Source organism: Hydra vulgaris, chromosome 15, assembly GCF_038396675.1.
Source record: "Hydra vulgaris chromosome 15, alternate assembly HydraT2T_AEP".
Classification (NCBI taxonomy): Eukaryota; Metazoa; Cnidaria; class Hydrozoa; order Anthoathecata; family Hydridae; genus Hydra; species Hydra vulgaris.
The window spans coordinates 56919541-56939747 of record NC_088934.1 but is presented as its reverse complement, the minus strand read 5'-3'; the positions used below and the strand labels follow the sequence as shown (position 1 = coordinate 56939747).

General features: G+C 27.9%; 1 protein-coding gene across 2 annotated transcripts in view; it reads right to left on the bottom strand.

Moving 5' to 3' along the window:
- Positions 1-1875: 1875 nt before the first annotated feature.
- Positions 1876-20207, bottom strand: part of LOC136092355 (trimethyllysine dioxygenase, mitochondrial-like) — a 48370-nt gene continuing 30038 nt past the window's right edge. Inside the window, exons 7-13 of one of the 2 annotated variants that reach the window (XM_065820397.1) lie at positions 14515-14559; positions 8361-8408; positions 7987-8156; positions 6474-6621; positions 6307-6383; positions 2485-2646; positions 1876-2294 (exon numbers count right to left, since the gene is read on the bottom strand). In XM_065820397.1, the coding sequence (XP_065676469.1) occupies positions 2168-2294; positions 2485-2646; positions 6307-6383; positions 6474-6621; positions 7987-8156; positions 8361-8408; positions 14515-14559 (777 nt within the window). In that variant the 3' untranslated portion in view covers positions 1876-2167. Of the gene's footprint in view, positions 2295-2484; positions 2647-6306; positions 6384-6473; positions 6622-7986; positions 8157-8360; positions 8409-14514; positions 14560-20207 lie in introns of those variants that run through there. The other variant, XM_065820398.1, reaches the window with a different exon arrangement.

The following is a 20207-nucleotide window of genomic DNA, read 5'->3' as shown; positions in this document are numbered from 1 at the left end:
AGTAATAATAATAGTAAAAAAACTTTAAAGTGATTCTACCTTTTATAACAAGATCATGTAAATAAATTCATTTACAATATTTGCTCTTTCAGAGATGCCCTCCTTTTGTACCTGCTTTGAGTTGCTGTTTTATTTTCAACACTGAGCTTTTTTTTGATTTTAACTCTACTTGGCGCTCTTTATGTTTTAACTTTATTTTTTCAACACAATGAGAAACTTTTTCAATTAACAGGTAGGGCTGTAAATCCTGGCTCGTGTTCGTGAACGGCTGGGTGATTGGCTCGACAAGAGCTCGTTCATGTTCGGCTGGAATGGTAAACGAGCCGAGCTTGAACACTTTTAATATGGACACGAGCCAAGCCGAGCCCTGGCAAGCTTGGCTCGATTTACAGGCCTATTAACAGGTAATGCTCTTCTGATTTTGCATGAAATGAAGTTTTAAAGTACTGTCTTAATTGCAAAGTTAGTAGATGTAACTTGCAAAAAAAAGTTTCACATTGCCTTAAATTCATTTTTTTATTTAAATGCCTGATAATAGTAAAACTATCCTAATGTATTATAACTTTTTGTAGCAATTCTCTCATTTTTTTTAAACTAATTATTGAAAAAACAATAATGAACAAAAAAATTTTTTTTTTTTAAACCTTAAAATACATTCATCTCTTGTCATTATTTTCTTTTCAAAAAGTCTTGCTGAATGAACTTATATTAATTTTTTTTTACTTATATATTGTGAGAAGTTAGTTTGTAAAAGTAAAATAAAAAACGTTTGTTGTAAATTTCTTATATAAAATATCACGAAAACCCATAAAACGATCGAAATTTTCTTTTATTTTTTTAATTTAAGGGAAATTTTAAATCCTACGATTAATTTCGAGTTAGTTAAGATATTATGTAAAAAAGTTAATTTAATTTCATTACATCCATGCATGGGACCAGAGACCCGTTTTTAGATGGTGGATATTCTCAGGCTTTAATCACCGCAAATCTCTGTAAACATTATTATGACTCCGGTATCAACATTCCAAAGTTTTAATTTTAGCAATATTCAATATATTATGAGTTGTCTCTTTGTAACATTTTAGGCCTTTCATTAGAATCCGGTATTGTACCGGAGTTAAAAAGTAGTTATAATCACACCTATTGTCATGACTAGTGATGTCACAAATATAATTATAGACCTTTTTCTGTTTTACCATGTTTATCGAAATTATTAGAACTTATTATGTATGAAAGACTTTAAAATTATTTATCCGAGAATAATATACTATATAATAAACAATTTAGGTTTAAAAAAATCACTCAACGGACCATGCAGTAATCGAACTAATAAATTATTCATCCGATGGGTTCGATAACGATTGTAATCAATCGTTATCGAACCTATCGGATGAATAATTTATTAGTTAGTGAATAAATTATTACAAATATTTACATACACATGCGTACCCAAACAGCGCTTGTAAACGACCGTGCATCAATGTTGCACTTTTTTTTGTAAAAAAAAAATGTTTCAATTTACAAATCTTGCTCTAAAATATATGGAATTTAGTATATTACCCTAATAAAACGCACAAAGAAAAAAAAAATTATAATAAAACACGAAATTTAATAACTCTAATGAAAATAAACAAATTAAAAAACTAGTGTATTAACTTAATAAAACGAATAAAATATATTTTTTTAAAGTGTATTTCATGTCTTAACAAAATCGGCATTTATGAATTTTAAAAATAAACGAAATAAATTTTTTTTTTGGCATTTTTAACTTTAGGTCAAACAATTTAACACTGAGCTTTTCATCATAACCGAGTTATGGAGTTATGTGATGGAAACGTCACATCGAGGTATTAATTTTCCATTGAATTCGCCCAATTATTTTTCAATTATTTTTTTCTTTCATATATTACATTACAACAAAAACTTATTAAAATGATCACCATAAAACAAAAAACTCTAATAGAACTTTTCTTTGAATCAATATACAAATATTTTGATGTTAAAATTACTTAAAAACTAAATAAAGATTTTAAAAACATCGCAATAAAAAAAATTATCGGATCATCATTTAATGTTTATAACTTATTAAATCGTTCAAGTATTCAAAATATGAGCAAAATAAAAATATATTTTCAATTAGTAACAACATCTAAACTTTTTATTTTCTTCACTTAAAAGGTATTCCGCGTAAATTTTCGCGTAAGACACGAATTGTACTTAAGTAATCATCCATGTTGATATAGCAACCACTCAAACTACGATTTCCAGTAAATGACGTGCGTCCATGAAGAACTCTAAAATAATTCACGACCTCTTAAAATTATGGAAAAAAATAGGAAAAGACCAAAATAATATAATGCAATAAAAGATTGCACAAGAAAAGTAGATTAATGTTTATTAATATATATGCATCATTAGGAACATTACGATATAAATGTTGAAAAAATTAAAATATGCAAATAAACTTTAATTATAAAAACAAACCTCCAGTTGTTGACAATTAATAAATTTCCAGGAGTTAATTTAAGTCGAAACTCTTGTTCCTTGCTAAATATGATATCCAAAAATGCTATGTAATGATTATAAAATTTTTCAATTTCATCAAATGATAAGCAATTCAAAACATCACGATCTCCATCATTTATTCTAAAAACAAAAAACATCACGATCTCCATTAATTATTCTAAAAACACAAAACATCACGATCTCCATCATTTATTATAAAAACGCATAACTTTCCTCAGATTTTCAATTTATAGTTACATCAAAATCAACTAATGATAATTATTTTATATAATGAAACACACAACCACTTAGTTTTGTGATTTGACCCCAGACATTGTTAAGCATTGTTGGATTTGTTACAATGTGTAGATTTAGGCGCAATATTTCATCGACATGACAAAATTCCTTTTATCAAAATATTTATGTTTTCAGGGGCCCACAGGGACCAGTTAATGAATTTTTGCTCCAAGTAATTTAGGCATTTACAAAAAATTATTTTCAACTTTAAAAAGTTTAATAATAGACATATGAATAAAAATAATTTTCAAAAAAAAATGTGATCATAAAACAAACAGAAAAAAGATTGGCCATTTTTGTGCACACAAAACATCAAGACTATTAAATGTTCAAAAGAGAAAATTATTTGTTCAAAACTAAAAATCCATTCGACATATGTGTAAATAAATACATAAATATAGAAATAATTTAATTCTAAAAAACTACTCAGTAGGCAACGGGCGTCCTTACAAGCCCATTGGACGTCCCCTTGACATTCTTCAGACGTCTTAGGACGTCTAACGCCCACTAAGTACTAGCTAGATTTAATGATAGACTGGGCTCTATTTTGAAATCTGGCAAGTGTTTTATTTGACGGGTAAACAATGTTACAGCTTTAACTTTCTGCAATTTGTCACTGTAACAACTTGTCACTGTCACCGCCACTTGTCACTGAAAAATTTGCAAACTAACGAGTTTATGTGGGAGAAACTGAACAAGAAGCAGTAATAAGTTTTCTCAGTCGCATTCCCCCCATAAAAAAATGTGTAAATCTTGCTTTTCAATCATTGGAAAGGGAAAGAAACACGAATGTGGAAATAAAATTTTAGATGTAAAAATATTAGAAAAAACTTCAACCCTGAATTAAAGTTAAAGAACAGATTTCAAGTTAGAAAAGTATAAGATTATGGATCAAAAAAAAGTAAACTTGCTACAAATATCTTTACAAATATCAGCATATATCACTTGCTACAAGTGCCTTTACAAATATCAGTAGAATCCTTGAAAAATTGTTGCAAACCTGAAAAAATTCCTTCCAGTAATTGACGGTACACTTGAAGATTTTTTTATAACAGATTTTCAAAAATTTGATATTAAAAAAGGAAGTTTGCAAATTTAAAAGTTTCTCTATTATCAAGTGTGCAGATATTGAAGAGTTGCTTAATTTGCTTATAGTGATTAAAGAAAAGATCCTAATAAATCAAATAGCCAAACTCGTAATTGATGGAGGAAGAAGCTTTCTGAAGGTAAATAAAATATGTTTTTTATTTTTCTATTTCATTTTAAATATGCTTCAGCTTGATTCAGCTTAAACTAAAATAAAAGGTACAACATTTGGTAAAATAAAATTTTTCATATTTTAGATCAGTTTGAACCTGCTGTCAGATTGTGAGATAAAAGGTTTAGAAATTGAGAAAAATATTTGCAATGACAAAACAACCAGGAGTACTTAAGAAGAATCTCAAAATTCAAAATACAAAGAAAGTTCTGAAAAAACTTCTTTTTTATAAGCTTTAGTTCTAAATGTTTCTTAAAGTCACTGCAATTAGTCACTACAATGTTTCTAAATGTTTCTGAAAGTCACTACAATCAGTCACTACAATATTTCTTTACTTATGAACATTCTAAATAAAAGATAAAATTAAAAAAAAAGATAATTTAGATTAAAAAAAAAAACGATTTTTTGTAGCTGATTTTAAACTTTGTCAAATAATGTGTGTTTTATCTCCAAGTGCTAACCTTGCCATATATGTAAATGGAAAAGAATGAAACCATTTTAAGAAAAGAAGTTCAGACCTTTTGGTTCATTAGAGCGGCATTACGAAAAATTCTCACAAAACATTTTTCAATATATTTAAATTCTACACATGTAACGTAATGCTAAAGATTTTTGTAATGGTACTAATCCTCAATTATTACACCCAGAAGCCAGCGACCACTTATTGGTAGACTGCCTTTTTCCACCAGAGTTAGACCTAATAAAGGGTGCTCTTAATCATGTTTATAGTATTTTTTTATATAATCATATAGAGGAATGTGGTAGTGAAAAAAAAGTTGCTTAAGTTTCAATAATTCTGAACATTTCAAAAGTGGTTCAGAACAATGTTTTTAATTTTAATGGGAATGTCTCCAGTAAAACCGTAAAAATTATGATGAATCCAGAAAAAATATTTATGAATTAACTTTACTTTAATTATAAAATTTTTATGTTGTCACAAAAATATATTAAACTAATTAATAAACTCAATTATATTATAAAGTATCTCAATTATATTATACATTAGTTTTTGTCCATGACAGGTTTGTATTTTACAAATGACATAATCATGACAGCCATATCCAGATGATATAACTAATACTATTACAGTCTCATTTTAAGTAAAAGCAATTTGCTATAAAACGATTTTAAAAGTGTTTGAACAGTTTATAATTTTTTTATTTATAAATAACAAAAGTTATCTTTATCCATTTCGGGCGAAAATTCCTGAACCTAAAAATATTTAGTTTTTAGGGGTCCCTAAAAATGTAATTATTTTAGTAATACGAATTATGTGATTATGGTGAAATATTAAACCTAAATCTAATCATTATAATCACCTAAATCTAACCATCATAATGAATCCAACAAAATATGACAATGTCAAGGGTCAAATCGAAAATCTAAACACTGGTTAAGAGCATGAATGAAAAAATATATTAGGCACTAATACTTATATGCTCTATAGAACACTACTACTACTACTACTACTACTACTACTACTACTACTACTACTACTACTACTACTACTACTACTATTACTACTACTACTACTACTACTACAAAAAATATTCAAATCTCAGGTAACAATTTTTTTCCACATAAAAACTAGTAAACACTTAAGAAATGCTCATAAAACTATTTTTATCAGTGAACTTTTAGGTACAGCTATACACTCATATATATGCATATATATATATATATATTTATATATATATATATATATATATATATATATATATATATATATATATATATATATATATATATGTATATATATATATATATATATATGTATATATATATATATATATATATATATATATATATATATATATATATATATATATATATATATATATATATATATATATATATATATATATTAGTAGTAGAAAATCACTTAACAAAAATTTTTTCCATTTAACACTGTGTTTCATCAACAAAGATTCATCAGAAATATATATATATATATATATATATATATATATATATATATATATATATATATATATATATATATATATATATATATATAAATCAGAAAATTTTTTTTGATGAGTCTTTATTGATGAAACACAGTGTAAAATAAGAAAAATTTTTAAGTGATTTTCTACTAATTTATAATTGCTCTGTTCTTTTATATATATATACACATATATATACATATATACACTTATATGTATATACTCTATGCATATATATTTACATATATATATGCATAGAGACTTGAACTGCTTTAAACATCAATTCAAAAATAAATTAACCTGACTTGATAAATTTCTTTTGTGTATGGGTTTAACTTTATAATAGGCCCTAAAGCTTTTGAACAACGATCTTTTTCCTAAACGAATAACTGAATTTAAATAATAAATTTAATAAATGAAATGTTAATTATAAAAAGTTAAACCAAAGATTAAAGTAATGAAGATACATAATATGTGGCAGGAATCCATGTCTTGGCTAAATACTCCACAGCATTGGGATTAGTAAGCTTTAACTTTTCAGCAGCACCTATACCATCTACAAGTACTGTCTCCCCACCAGTTCCTGTATGTTCATGGCAATGAAACATCTGTAGGCTATAATAAAAAGTTAATAACTGCAAAAATAAGAACAAAACCATTTGCGAACCAATTGTTGTTTCATGCTCTCAGATGAATCAGTAACCACTTGTGGTTAATGAATCTTCTGAGAGCCTAATTGTTTTATAATAATAATAACAATAATAATAATAAATATTAAAATAACCTAAACTTTTATTGAAACAGCAGTAATTAATTAAACAATAAAATATAAAAATTGTGGTATAAAATTGGTAATCAATTAAGTATTAAAAATAATAGAAATCAATCTAGTATTAAAAATATTTTCAATATACAAAAGCATACCATCATTTTTGTATCAACTAGATAAGATTGTCACAATCTAAAAGTTCTTGTTTAAAAATTTAAATTCTTACCTGTCCTTGTATGGAAGACTGCTGTCATATTTAAACTTAAACATCTAATAATGCCCTTTTCTAATTTATAAAAGATGGAGAAACACATCAAAATGTACTTCTGCTCTAACTACCAAGTTTTAGACTTTCTCCCATTATTGTAAGGTCATCAACTTTTTTACAAATACTACTATATTCTCTGCTTGAGTAACCTATTATCTCCATCAACTGAAACTCAATCTTTCCCATATCTTCATGCCCTTAATTCATTAAAAAATTAATTTTTAGAAATCACTCTCATCATGTTTTTCTGACTCCATACAATTTACAGTTTTCTTATTAACTCTTTACTACTAACTCCTTCTTAACTTCAAACTTAAATAGTTACTTGCTGCCATTTCGCTGGGAGTTTTAAAAAAAAAGGAAACTTAGTTAAGTTGTGCGGGCAGGTGTCATAAACTTTGATATCTTATATTGTTGATCTTAACAAAGGCCTTTTTTTTTAATTAGTTTAGTTACTTTAATTGATATTTTTAACTTAATTAGTTTTAACCAATCATAACATGGTTAAGCCTGTTTTGACCAATGAAAATCCAACTTGGTACTTGAACAACTTTAACTATATTAGCCAATTTTTTACATATCAACATTAATTATCTAACAGCTGCATATACATCAAAAATTTTGACTGGATGCAAACAGCTATTTTATATGTTTTTACGGTTTTTCCTTGATACTTTGAATTTTAAAAACTTGTACCTTATTTTTGAACAGTATTAAAAATTATTTGTCTCTAATTAATTTTTGGCACTTAATTTGTTTTTAACAATTAATGTTTTTAAAAAATTTTTTTGAAAAATGTTTTGGAAAACAAGTAGTTGATTTTTTAAAATCTACTGTAATAAAATTTGTTATTATTAAAAAAAAACTCTTTATTACAACATTTAATTTGTTATAATAACGTGAGACGATTGTTGTGATGACAGATCAAAAATAATGATCTTACCCAGGTGAATCTAAAAAATACGTTCCATCAGTATGACAAGGAAGAGCAACATTTGAATATGCTAAGTCAGCATGATCCATATCTTCTTCTGATCTGTTTGTTGTTAGCCATACATCACCATAAAAAGTCTTACGTGGATACCCAATAAGATTACTAATAGTTCTAACAGACTAATAAATATAAACAGAATATATAAATAATTACCAGTATTAAAAAAAAACTATTTCATCTAAATAAAATCCTTAAAAAAAAAAAGAGTGTTTAACAAGAAAAATAAAAAATTATTAGAAATTAAAATTATATTGAAATTCTGCTATTGGTTACCTCATGTGTCGTAATAAAAAATTATTAGAAATTAATCTGCCATTTATTACCTCAAGTGTCGTTGGAGTGTTTTTCACAATCGCAAAGCCATATATTGCCTAACAATCAAAATAAACAATGATTACGTAAGTATTTATGTATATGTATATAAATATATACATATATGAACTTTTACTTGTATTGCAAAAAAAAATGTCATTGTGAAATTTTTCATGTTGGAAAAAGAATTGAAAATAAATATATAACACATAATATATAACCCATAACACAATTGCTTATTAAGTAAACTTTTTCACAAAGATTATGCTACGTATTCCAAACATTTCTACAATTAATTTAGCTTAATGTCTATTTTTTCATCGCTTAATGTATTAAAATTGGAGGTTGTCTCATGGAAAAAAAAAATTACCATGTGTCCTTTATCAGGTGAAGAAAATACTGACTAACATATCAGATGTTTACTATATCATAGTAAAATGTTTGTAAATTTACAATTCAGTCTAAATTTAAATTGACTTAATAATATAAAAATAAATTTAATATAATATAAAAACATAGTAATAAACTTCTATTAAGAAAATATCAATGTATAAATCTTTTTAGTTATAATATCTTTAATGAATTCATTTACTTTTAATTTGCCATTTAGAAACAAGATTGTTGTTACAAAAAAGATTTTTGATATAAAAAGGAAAGAATTTTGACAAACACAAAACTATTCAGGCAAAAATGTTGTTTTTAAATGTATCCTCCTTTTTAAAAAATGATCCATTAAGAAACAAACAAATGTTGGTTAGTGAAAAATTTGAGGAGACAATAAAATGTTTAGATACTTACCATAATGGAGATAATAATATAGACATTATCTCCAGCCTTTGAGAAAATTTAAAAAGTCTAATACTGTTCTTAATTTTATTTTAAAAAAGTATTGAGAAAACTTAGCTCCAACTGAATTACGATTTGGAATAGGTTTGGCTGCACTGAGTTCAAAACTTCTGTTATAAATAACAGTTGGTAAAGCATTGACAGTTATTCAATTTCTAAGGAAAGTATTTGAAGGCAAAAACAATTAATATCAAGTTAAGATAAGATTAAGTTAATATTTCCAATGGCTTCACATACCATGCTAGATTTAAAATGGCTTCACATACCATGCTAGATTTATGTCACAGGGAGTTTCTTATTAACATTAAATCTTCTTCAGACACAAATTAGTAGTTTGTGAGTATAGTATCTGTGCAATAAGAAAAGCTGATTCATGAAATATGTGCCAAAGACACTTTAAAAACACAAAAAACACCGTTGGTATTTAAATGAAAGATTTGTGGCTATATGCCTAGCTGATTAATGTTTATCTGTAAACTAATTACATAATTAGTTTTTCTTTGATTTGTTAAAAAAGATAATGCATGAGATAGAAGGGTTGAAAACCAGTTTATCAAACTAGGACTTATTTCCAAATTATAAATGATATTAACAATTTGTCACTGATCTTCTTGTTCTACATCACAGTGCAGAATGTGCTATTAATTTTAGTCAAGACTTCATTGAGTTATATAGAGAGATTTCAAAAATAACTGAGCATTCTGTTGCAATGCTTTAAAACCTTTTTCTTAAACCACATATTTGTGGTTTAAGAGCAAGGTTATTGAACCATTGGTTTTGAAAAACAATTTGCTATAGAAGACAAATTGAGTATTCATGAAGCTAAAAAAGGTTTATCTCCAGCAACACCATTTAACTCTTTTGCTTTATCTATAATATGATTAAATTATTTTTAATCACTTTTTTAGTTTAACTAAACAATGAACTTCATTCACCTGGTATGTGTGTTTGTTGCTTTTAATCAAATCAGAAAAACACTTCTATCATTATTTTTTCAACATTTGCAATCCATATTAAATAAATAAAAACTGCAAAAAATTTTATTAAAATTATACATCAGTTGTTCTGTCAGTTGTAATTATGTATTAATGTATTAAGAATTAAGTAATAATGATCTGGAATTTTAGTGATTGTTTGAAGACTTTTGACATATGTTTTAATAATGGTTCAAAAAGTATTCCTAAAATATAAAACATCCAAGAATTTTTGAATTTTTTTGAGGAATTTAAAAATAGCATTATCAGGACTTCATATTCTCAATTAATAACTCATTTATCAAATTCTTTTTAAAATCTTATTCAAGATTATAATTGATTTTTTTTTATTGAATTAAAATAAAATTCCTCCCCTCCCCCAAAAAAAAAGTTTAATGTACACTACCTAAGATCTAATGAAAAAAAATAAAATAAAAATTAAAACTTAAAAAAATTGGTCATTAAAATAAATTAAATTATGTCCCTTGTAGTTTTCAAAAAGAGCATTTTAAAATATTAGTAAATTCTGCTTTTGCATTGTCTATCTAATATTCGATCAAAGTTTTAATAAAAATAAATATTTTTAAAATTTTATTAAATATTTTAAAATAATTTTTTTAAATAATTTTAGAACTTTAAAAATTCCAATTTTGTAAACAAATGAGATTGAAATGTTTTCAAAACATTTTTCTGAACAAAATGTCAATATTTATTTAATGACTAGTTAAAGCGATATGGATGGTTAAGCACCAAACCAACCTATACTAAAAAAATAAAAAATTATTTATGTTGTGTTTCTTTGCAAACAACAATATACTTAAAATTTTTAGGTGGACTGGACAACAGTTACTTTTAGTTTACTGGCATTTGTTGAAAACTATTTAATTTTGCACCTCCAACATATTTGTTCTTTAGGCTAGTTAAGTACTACGTTCTGGACAAAAAAAAGGGAGAAAAAATTAAAGTATCTTAACCTTCCCCCTTCCCTATATTTTTTTGAAAACAAAACATATATTAGTAATACTACAGTATTGTTAGTATACTTTAATTTATTTTTTATTGTTAGTATATGTAAATGTATTTTAATGTATTTTAATAATAATTTTTAATTAATTTTAGTTTTTTTTTTCAACATCTTTGCAACAAGGCTGCAAGCAACGACTATTAGATTTAAAAGTTACTGGAAAAGAAAAGATGAAGTTTATAGAGCAAGATAACGATTGACAGATGACTTCAAAGATTGCAAAATATAAGAATCAGGAAAGCAGGTTTGGAGGTTGGCTGGTTGGCTGCAAGAGCAGGTCCAACTATGCTAGCAATGTGTTTTAGTATCTTGTCTATAAGAGAAAGAGCATCATTGGAAGATCCGCTCCAGATATGGCAACAGTATTCCATACAAGGATGGATTTGAGAATTATAGAGATAATGAATAGAATCTGAAGTAAGAAACACGAGTAAGGCAAACACGAGTAAAAGATGCCAGATATTAATTTTGAAATCAATTTGATATATGGTTTCCAAGAAAGTTCAGAAGTAACACTTAATCCTAGAAGATGATATGTAGATAACTCATTGAGTATATTACCGTTCATAGATATAGGAAGATCTAGATTATTGCGATAACGAGTAGTTGATAAAAAAAGGATTTTATCTGAATTAAAGTTCAACAGCCACTGTGAGCCCTATGCTGTAGCAGAAGTTAGATCCATTTTAAGCTTAATTCCCCTCTCCAAGCAAATAGGCTTCTTATCAAGACAATAATAAATGGTAATATCATCAGCGAACAATGCCATTTTAGATGTAAAAGATAACCTCACTTCTGACATTGATCTTGCTTTTAAAATTGCAACATATAGTCGATTGTGTGTAAAAACAGGTTTGACCTAAGCAGGATTCAAAGACAAGGAACCGAAGTTTAAAGATTGGCACGTACCTGTATTTTGTTGTTGTTCTTTATCAAGTAGTCATCAATATCTTCAAAAATAATACTTTTAAATTTTGCAAGCCAAATATGATATATGATCAGTTATTACTGTTAGCAAATCAGCTGTAGACCAAGAAGATTGAAATCCATATTGGTGGTCGGAAAGTAAGTTATTATATTCAAGAGATTAAGTGTTTGTTAATTAAAGATTCAAAAATCTTGCTAATGATAGGAAGAAGACTAAACGGACAGTAGTTAGATAAGTCAGATTGCTCTCTAAAGTTTTTGAAAATAGGGATATCAGATGTCGTTTTCCAGCAGGCTGGAAAACAAGACTCTGAAAAGTGCTTGTTGAATAGTTTTGAAAGTATAGATAACAGCTCGAGAGAACACTTCTGCAAGACTTTAACAGGTATGTTGCCCGGACCACAAGCTGTAGAAGAGACTAAGCAGAAAATCACTTTAGATACAGAAGCTGGAGTGATACTAATGTTAAGCAATGGATCAACCTGTTTGTTGGCTATATCAGGTAGAACGCAACTAGTAGAATCAAGAGATGATTTTGATGAAAAGTTCTTAGCAAACAATTCAGCTTTGTCTTCAAGCAATGTGACAAAATATAAACTATAAAAGAGTTGGAATAACAGATTTGCCTTTATTATTGATATTGTTAAAGATTCTCCAGAAGTCATGAGAGCTTAATTTTCGAGAAGAAATTTCAAGATTTCAAGATCTGATAGCGGACTTTGGCGTTAGACAAAACCTTTTTACAATGGTTTCTAGCAATAGTAAACAGACGTCTTTTTTTTTGGTTAATTGTTTTGCTGATAGATATGGGAGTAATAGTTTTGATTGGAAATTGCAGCAGCAGAATGTGAGGAAAACATGGAGAAAAGTGCGGCTTGACTTGGAATTGTCGAGAGGGAATAAATATATTCCATGCTAGTCTGATTCCAAGAAGTTATGTAAGAAGCACATTTGTCATCAGGACGACAAAATAATGGGCCATCATGAAGAAAATCATGGAAAGAGTCCCAGTCAGCTTTAAGGTAGTTTTAAGAGGTACAATGATAGAGAGATTCTGATGATGAAGAAGAATGAGATAATAGTTTTAGAGAGATCAAACCGTGATCAAAAGCACCTAAAGGTAAATGTGGAGAAACTGAGCACTTACTAGGATCAGAAACAAGACATAAGTCGAGTAGAGAAGGTAAATGATTTGGGTTGTCTGGAAAGCAAGTTGGAAAGTTGACTATTTGAGTTAGGGATTGAGAAAGGCAAAAATTGTGGGCCTTAACGCCTGCAGAGGCACTGACACTAGAACTGAGCCATTCAGTGTGATGAGCATAAAAGTCACCAACAACAACAATATTGGCAAAAGGATAAAGAGAGAGAGCATGGTCAATATGATCAGAAATAACATTGAAAAGAGTGCAGTCTTAAGATGGAGAGGCCGAGTATGTGACTATTAAAGTCTTTACAAATTAATAGAAAGATAACCATCAACACTAAGGTCACAAGATGAGACAGCCTAACTCGAACTAGTCTCACAAAGAGACTAATTTGAGTTTGAACCAAAAGTACGAACAGGAACACCATCCATGCGTAACAAGGCACTGTTAGTACTCTGATATTTTATAGCTGTTGATGGTATAAGCCTCTCTGAGAGCTACCACAAAGTTCAGGAAACCTGACTACCAGCTGACCTCAGAACCATAAAACTGAGATAATAGAATGAGTTACCTAGTCATCGGTAACTCATTCTATTATCTCTCAATGAGGAAAACTGAGACACAAGCAAAACCCATACATTGAGTTGAGAAGACCCAGCATTCAGCATCCTAAACTGGAAGGAATGTATTATAAATACATCTGCACCAGCCTAATAGATGGAGGGGATGGAGGTATGATGGAAATGGTTATTAGTAAATGGAAGAGTTATAATTCAAAAAATTAAAAAATTTTAACAGCATGAAGATACATTTGTTGTCTATAATAGGAAGACTTAGTTAAGAGTTCATGCAACCAATTAGTTTGCATTTAATACTTTTAAGGAAAGAAAACAGTAAGTAAAAAATGAAAATAAATGAGATTAATGTTCTACCACTTACTTAAACCTATTAAAATTAATAGGCAAAGAATAAGTAAGGTAGGTGTGGCCGTGGTAGATGTGGAATAAATATGATGATAATATTATACTTGATGACACTGATGGCCCATTTTATCTACCATGGTCCATATTATCTTTGTGGAGCAAATCTACCATGGTCCATGTTATATATGCTAACAGGTAGTATAATTAAATTTATCACTTTTACAAAATATAATACAATTTGTAAATCAAATAAAACTTTGGTCATTTAAAAAAGTTAAAGATTTCATAGATAATGTCATAAACAAATAATTAATATATTTTCTTACAACATTTTCCAAAAGTTTTAGTAGATCTTCTTTTTCTTTACATACCTAAATAATGTTATACTAATATATTATACTTACAGAAAAAATAGTTGATAAAAAAAAGTGTAAAACATAAAAACATTTTAATGTTCTAACATAGAATAATAAAATGTTGGAAAAGTATTTAGAAGATGATGCATAAAGAAGAGAGAAAAAGAAAAGAAAAAGAAAGAGAAGAAAAAGAAAAAATATGAGAAGGGATACAAAGATTAATAGAAAAACTTTAGATCTAGTTTTCAGTAAGAAGACAATTGGTAAATAAAATCTTTCAAGTAACAATTATTTGGTTGACTAAAATTATTTATTATTTATTTTTGACTCCAAAAACAATCTGCAACAATATATGGGCTATTATTGTCTATACTCACTTGTCAATGCTTAAGCAAAGAACAAATTCTGTTGACAGAACTTTTTACTCTAATTTTTTTTTTAACATTGATTGTTCTAATTATTAAGCTGTTCCTTTATAATTAGAACAATAAATCATCTATTGGCACCAAGTTTGGTGATTAAGGTAAATGAAGAAACACACCTGAGCCAAGCTCAAATAACGTTAGATGCGTATTATGTTGTTTCCATATATTTTTTTCCTCTATATATAACTTTGTTACTTTTTATATCATAGTTTTATCATATGACATATTTATACACTATAAAGGGAAAAAACTGACAACTATGTTTTGTTAATTTTAAACTTTTCTTAATTTGTTGAAAATACATTTGTTTATTTTGTTACATACTTCCTCATATATTACTATTTTAGTAATGACTATTCATATAGAATCATTCTAATAATGGCTCTTCCTGATTTAAAATCATTTATTTTAAAATTAAAACTGCTTTTGCCTGCCAAACATACAAGTGTGTATGTGTGTGTGTGTGTGGCTCAAAATAACTTTTGATGTATAGATTTTGCAATATAAGGACAGGTTTTGTCATAAAGGAAGTATGTTTGTTGTGGCACAGGTATTTTTTCAAGAGCACTGCTTGATGCTTGTTGAGATGACACAGTAGGTTACTGCCATAATTGTAGTGTTCAGTGCAAGCAGTTTTAAGTGCACAATGCTAAGGACAACACACAAAACCAAATGTAACATACTTTTGCAGTGTAGGTTGACTATTAGAGCAAGTCTTGGCAGTTGTTGTAGATCTAGCTTTTTTTGGTGTGATTTACCTAGAGTACCCACTTCTCATCTCAAGGAATGACATAGTCAAGTTAGTTGAAGCCAATTGCAAAAAAAAAGAAATTAGAGCAGATGTCTGCTAGCAGTCTTGCATTCAGTTCATGAATCCAAACACTTAGGATTAAAGGTCTTTCCTTTTTGTCCAAGTTGAATTCTTAATACCGAAAATGCACCCAAGTTCTCAGGTTACGCAAAACAAAGATAATTTAAGATTGCTTTAAATTAACTGGTTAGATGCTCTAAATCCAAATTAATTTGACTGCTGGACCTGGGTTGATTTTACAATGTCTAGTCACCATCAAAAAATTGCTGTAGCCTCAATCATCAAACCCTGACCTATCCAATCACTTATATTAAATTTGGTTTGGATGCTGAGTGGCAACATGATAAAGAAGGCAATGCCATACATAATGATTTTGTTGTTATCCAATTTACTTAACATAAAGAGGTTGTAATACCAAAATTTAAATTGATTTGACTGGCCATTTTACTTCCTTTATAAACTGAAATCATTGAAACTTTTTAAAGTTTCTAAAACTTTCTGTGAATTTTTTTAAAAATTGCTATTTTAAAATTTTTTTAGAAAGACTACTTTTTAGCTAAACTAATAGTAATAACCAGCTACCCAAGTTTAATGAAAATGAGAAAAAATAAACATTATTCACCTAAAACAACCAATGAAAGTAAGCAAACATGAATAATAAAACCAGAAGCCATTAAAGTTTACTAATGTCACAAAAATCAGTTTGTACCAACCTGATGCATGTAATAATTTTAATAGAACTTTTTGCATCCTTAAGTAACCTACAGTGGGTTGTTAAATTATTAGGGACACTCTACTTTTTAAGTTATTTTAAAATATAAACTGTATAAATATGTATAAATATGAATAAATATGTATCTTGTAGGTATTTTTTTATTGTTTTTATTGCTAGAAAGCATTATTTAGAATATAAAACAACAATATTACTTATTCATAGCTATTTATTTTTTTATAAAAAGTTTTACAATAAGGTAAGTTATACAAATAAGGTAATAATCTTAATATTATGTAATGCCACTTTTAGCTACAATAACAGCTTTCAAGTGTCAAGGCATGCTTTCTATGCAGACTTTTGCATTGTTGGAGACTGGGGTTGCTATGCCACTTTCTTATTAGGGTTTCTATCAATTGCTGCTTGGTAGCAATGATTTCTTTGGCAATTTCGAATTTTGTGAACTCTTATAGATTTTCTATGGAGTTAATATCAGGTGAATTCCCTGGCCGTGACAAAACACACACTTTTTTTTCAGTTAGGAATGCTGTAACACTTCAAGCTTTATGGCACGGTGCTGTGTCATGCATGAACATATACTCTTCATTACAGACCACATAATTAAACTCACAGAATGTTTAATCTTTTCCAAAAAGCCGGCATGGTGGAGTTTTTCTCCTGGGCCTTCGACAAACAAATGAGCTTTTGTCCATCAAAATTTGAAATGTTGATTTGTCTGAGAAGCTGACCTGTAAAACATTTCAAAGATATTTTTAATAGTTAAACTTAAATTTTGCTGGTTTCTTACAATATCATAAATTATATTTACTCTACTCCAGTCTTTAATATTCATATCCTGGTGTTTTAGCCCATTCCAGTCGCTTTTCTTTTTGTTTTTTTTCTTGGTGGTTTTTTGGTTGGACGACGACCCATTAAATTCTCTTCAGCCAACCTTCTCTGAATCATCCTTTTGGAGACGTTAATTTCTTCATTGATTATCATTGTAGCTAGTTGAGCTACACTTTTTTTTTCTGCTATTAAAACTGGTGTCTCTAATTTTACGGTAACAACGTGGAATAGTGTTCTTTTTTCTGCCACTTTTGAGACACGGTCTGGTTCTAAAGGCACATTTGCATCAATTTTTTTTTTAATTTAGCTCAATACTGACTTTGAAACAAATTTAGTTTAAAAACAATTATAAAAACGAATAAAGTTTAAAAATAATTATAGTTATATTATTAGTATTATCAAAAAGTTCATATAATTTGTGTTTTAATATTCTTGTCAATAAAATTTTTTATAGATATTCTTAACATTAACTTATGTACATATATGCTTAATAAAATAAATATTTTTAATTTTAGATCATTTGAATAATTAAAGTTACGATGCAAGTTGACAAAGTTAGTATTAGATTGTTAATTGAGATCAGATGGAGATTTGTTGTGAGCATCAGATGGAGACTTCTGATTACGACGACAAGTCTCCATCTGATGCTCACAAATTCATAACGACTGCCTGGGGTAAGAATGCAACTTCCATTCAAACAGTATACAAGTACTAACAAAAGTATTTTACATCAAACATAAGTGATTATAGTCAGTTTTTAGATGAATCGAGGTTGGGTCGACCCAGTACCTCAACAACTATAGACAACATTGAGATCATTCAATAACTGGTTGATGAAGACAAATTTTTAACAATAGAGCAAATTTGTGATGTCGTAAACATTTCTTTTGGTTCAGTGTATTTAATAATCACCGAAAAAGTAATGAAAAGATTAATTTGTTCACAATGGATCCCATATGGCCTCACCCCAACAATTCAACAAAATCAGGTTGAACTTGCGTATAAATTTCTGACCATCTAACAAGATGAATTGTATCTTGAACAACGTCTAATTGTTGTGGATGAGAAGTGGATTTACCACAGATCAATCGGGCGCTAACGCAGTAATCGCACTTGGATTTCAAAGGGTGAAGAAGCTCCGAAACGTATTAAGAGATCACAATTTGATGCAAAAAGTATGGCGATTTGCGCTCATTTGATGGCAAGGCCTATGTTGAGGTATTTCCAAATGGACAATCGGTCAATTCTGAAGTGTACATGCTTTTCCTATCAAATATGCATTCTAATTTTGTCAACAAAGGCTTAAAAAAAGTAACATGGAACACAATACTCCTTCAGCACGATAATGCCAGGCCACATGTGTCTACTGCAGTCAGAGACTTTCTTGCTGAGAAAAAAGTCACCTCTGTCATTCAACCTCCATATAGCCCGACTCTAACTTGTTGGACAGGCATGCTTTCTCTTCATTTGAATTTTATCGCAAGGATTTGGATTTTCAGACAAAGGAAGAGGTTCAAGAAGCCATGGAGACGAACTTAAGGTCACATTCACATGATCATATGCAACAACAACTGGAAAAACTGAAAACAGATTTATACAGAAACAGAAATAAATGAAATTATTTTGATGCAAGGTACCTACTTATGATCCACTCTTAATTTAATTGTTCTTTTTTATAAAAAAAAAATTGACTATATGAACTTTTTGATTGACCCTTGTAGTAATTAAAATACACAAAAAAAAATTATTTAAAAACAATTTATTTGCTTGCAAAAATTATTTAAACTTTAAAATTACTTAAAAAGTAAAGTGTCCCTAATAATTTAGCAACCCACTGTATGTCTAGTAAAAATTGGGAAAACTGTTTTTTTTAATTTTTTTTCATAAGATATTTATATAAAATAAATAAATTTATAAACTAAAAGAATTTGCTAATACAAAACAAAAGCATAAAACAAAGAAAAAAATAAGTGAACTTATTTAACTTTATATATTTTTTATAACTTATTTATAGGTATTTTATAACTTATTTATAAGTCTTTTGTGTGTTGCCAATGCTAACTTAAGTATAACCTTGCCAATAATTTTAGTCTGAACTGGAATTATCAAGGAAATTATCAAATTATACTTAATCATTTTTAGGAAAAAGTAAATTTGATGTAAAGATCTTGTCATTGACAACAAAATTAGAATTGCTAAATATTTGTTGCTGCCTTTGAACATTTTTTCACTTTTACAATTTGGAACCTTTTCAAAATTTAAGCTTTTCTCTTTTTGTGTTAGATATTTTCAACTGTGTTTCAAGTAACTTACCTGATTTTCATGATGGCATTTAAATTATATCATTTTTTTATTTTAAGTATTTTACCTGATTCTCTGGATAGGATATGCCCATAAACAGTTAATCTGGAACAACCTTCTAAAAAAAAGTAGTTCGCTACAAAATGATTTATCTTTGTTAATGAAATTTTACTTGGGTTGATGCCATTTTAATTTGGTTGATGCCATTTTAATTCAAACAAAAGGATTTATCAAGAGTTTTATATCAAAATTATGTTTTTTAATTTCTTTATTATACGTTCTTTGCTATTTTCTTCTACCAGTTTTTAGTACCTTTTTTGGTCCATGCTTGAAATTTTGAAATTTTTTTTTCAGATAGCGACAGAATAAAAGAGATTCTTAGAATAAGTGAAGCATATAATAAAGTGAAACAAAAGTAAAGCATCTAATGCAAAATTGAAACAGATAAAAAGAGGATACAATAAGATCATAAAAAATCAAGATCATGAAACACAAAGGGTTAGTATTTATGTTTAAAGTTATTTTTATTTTTTGCTACACACACAATAAAAGATTACAAAAAATG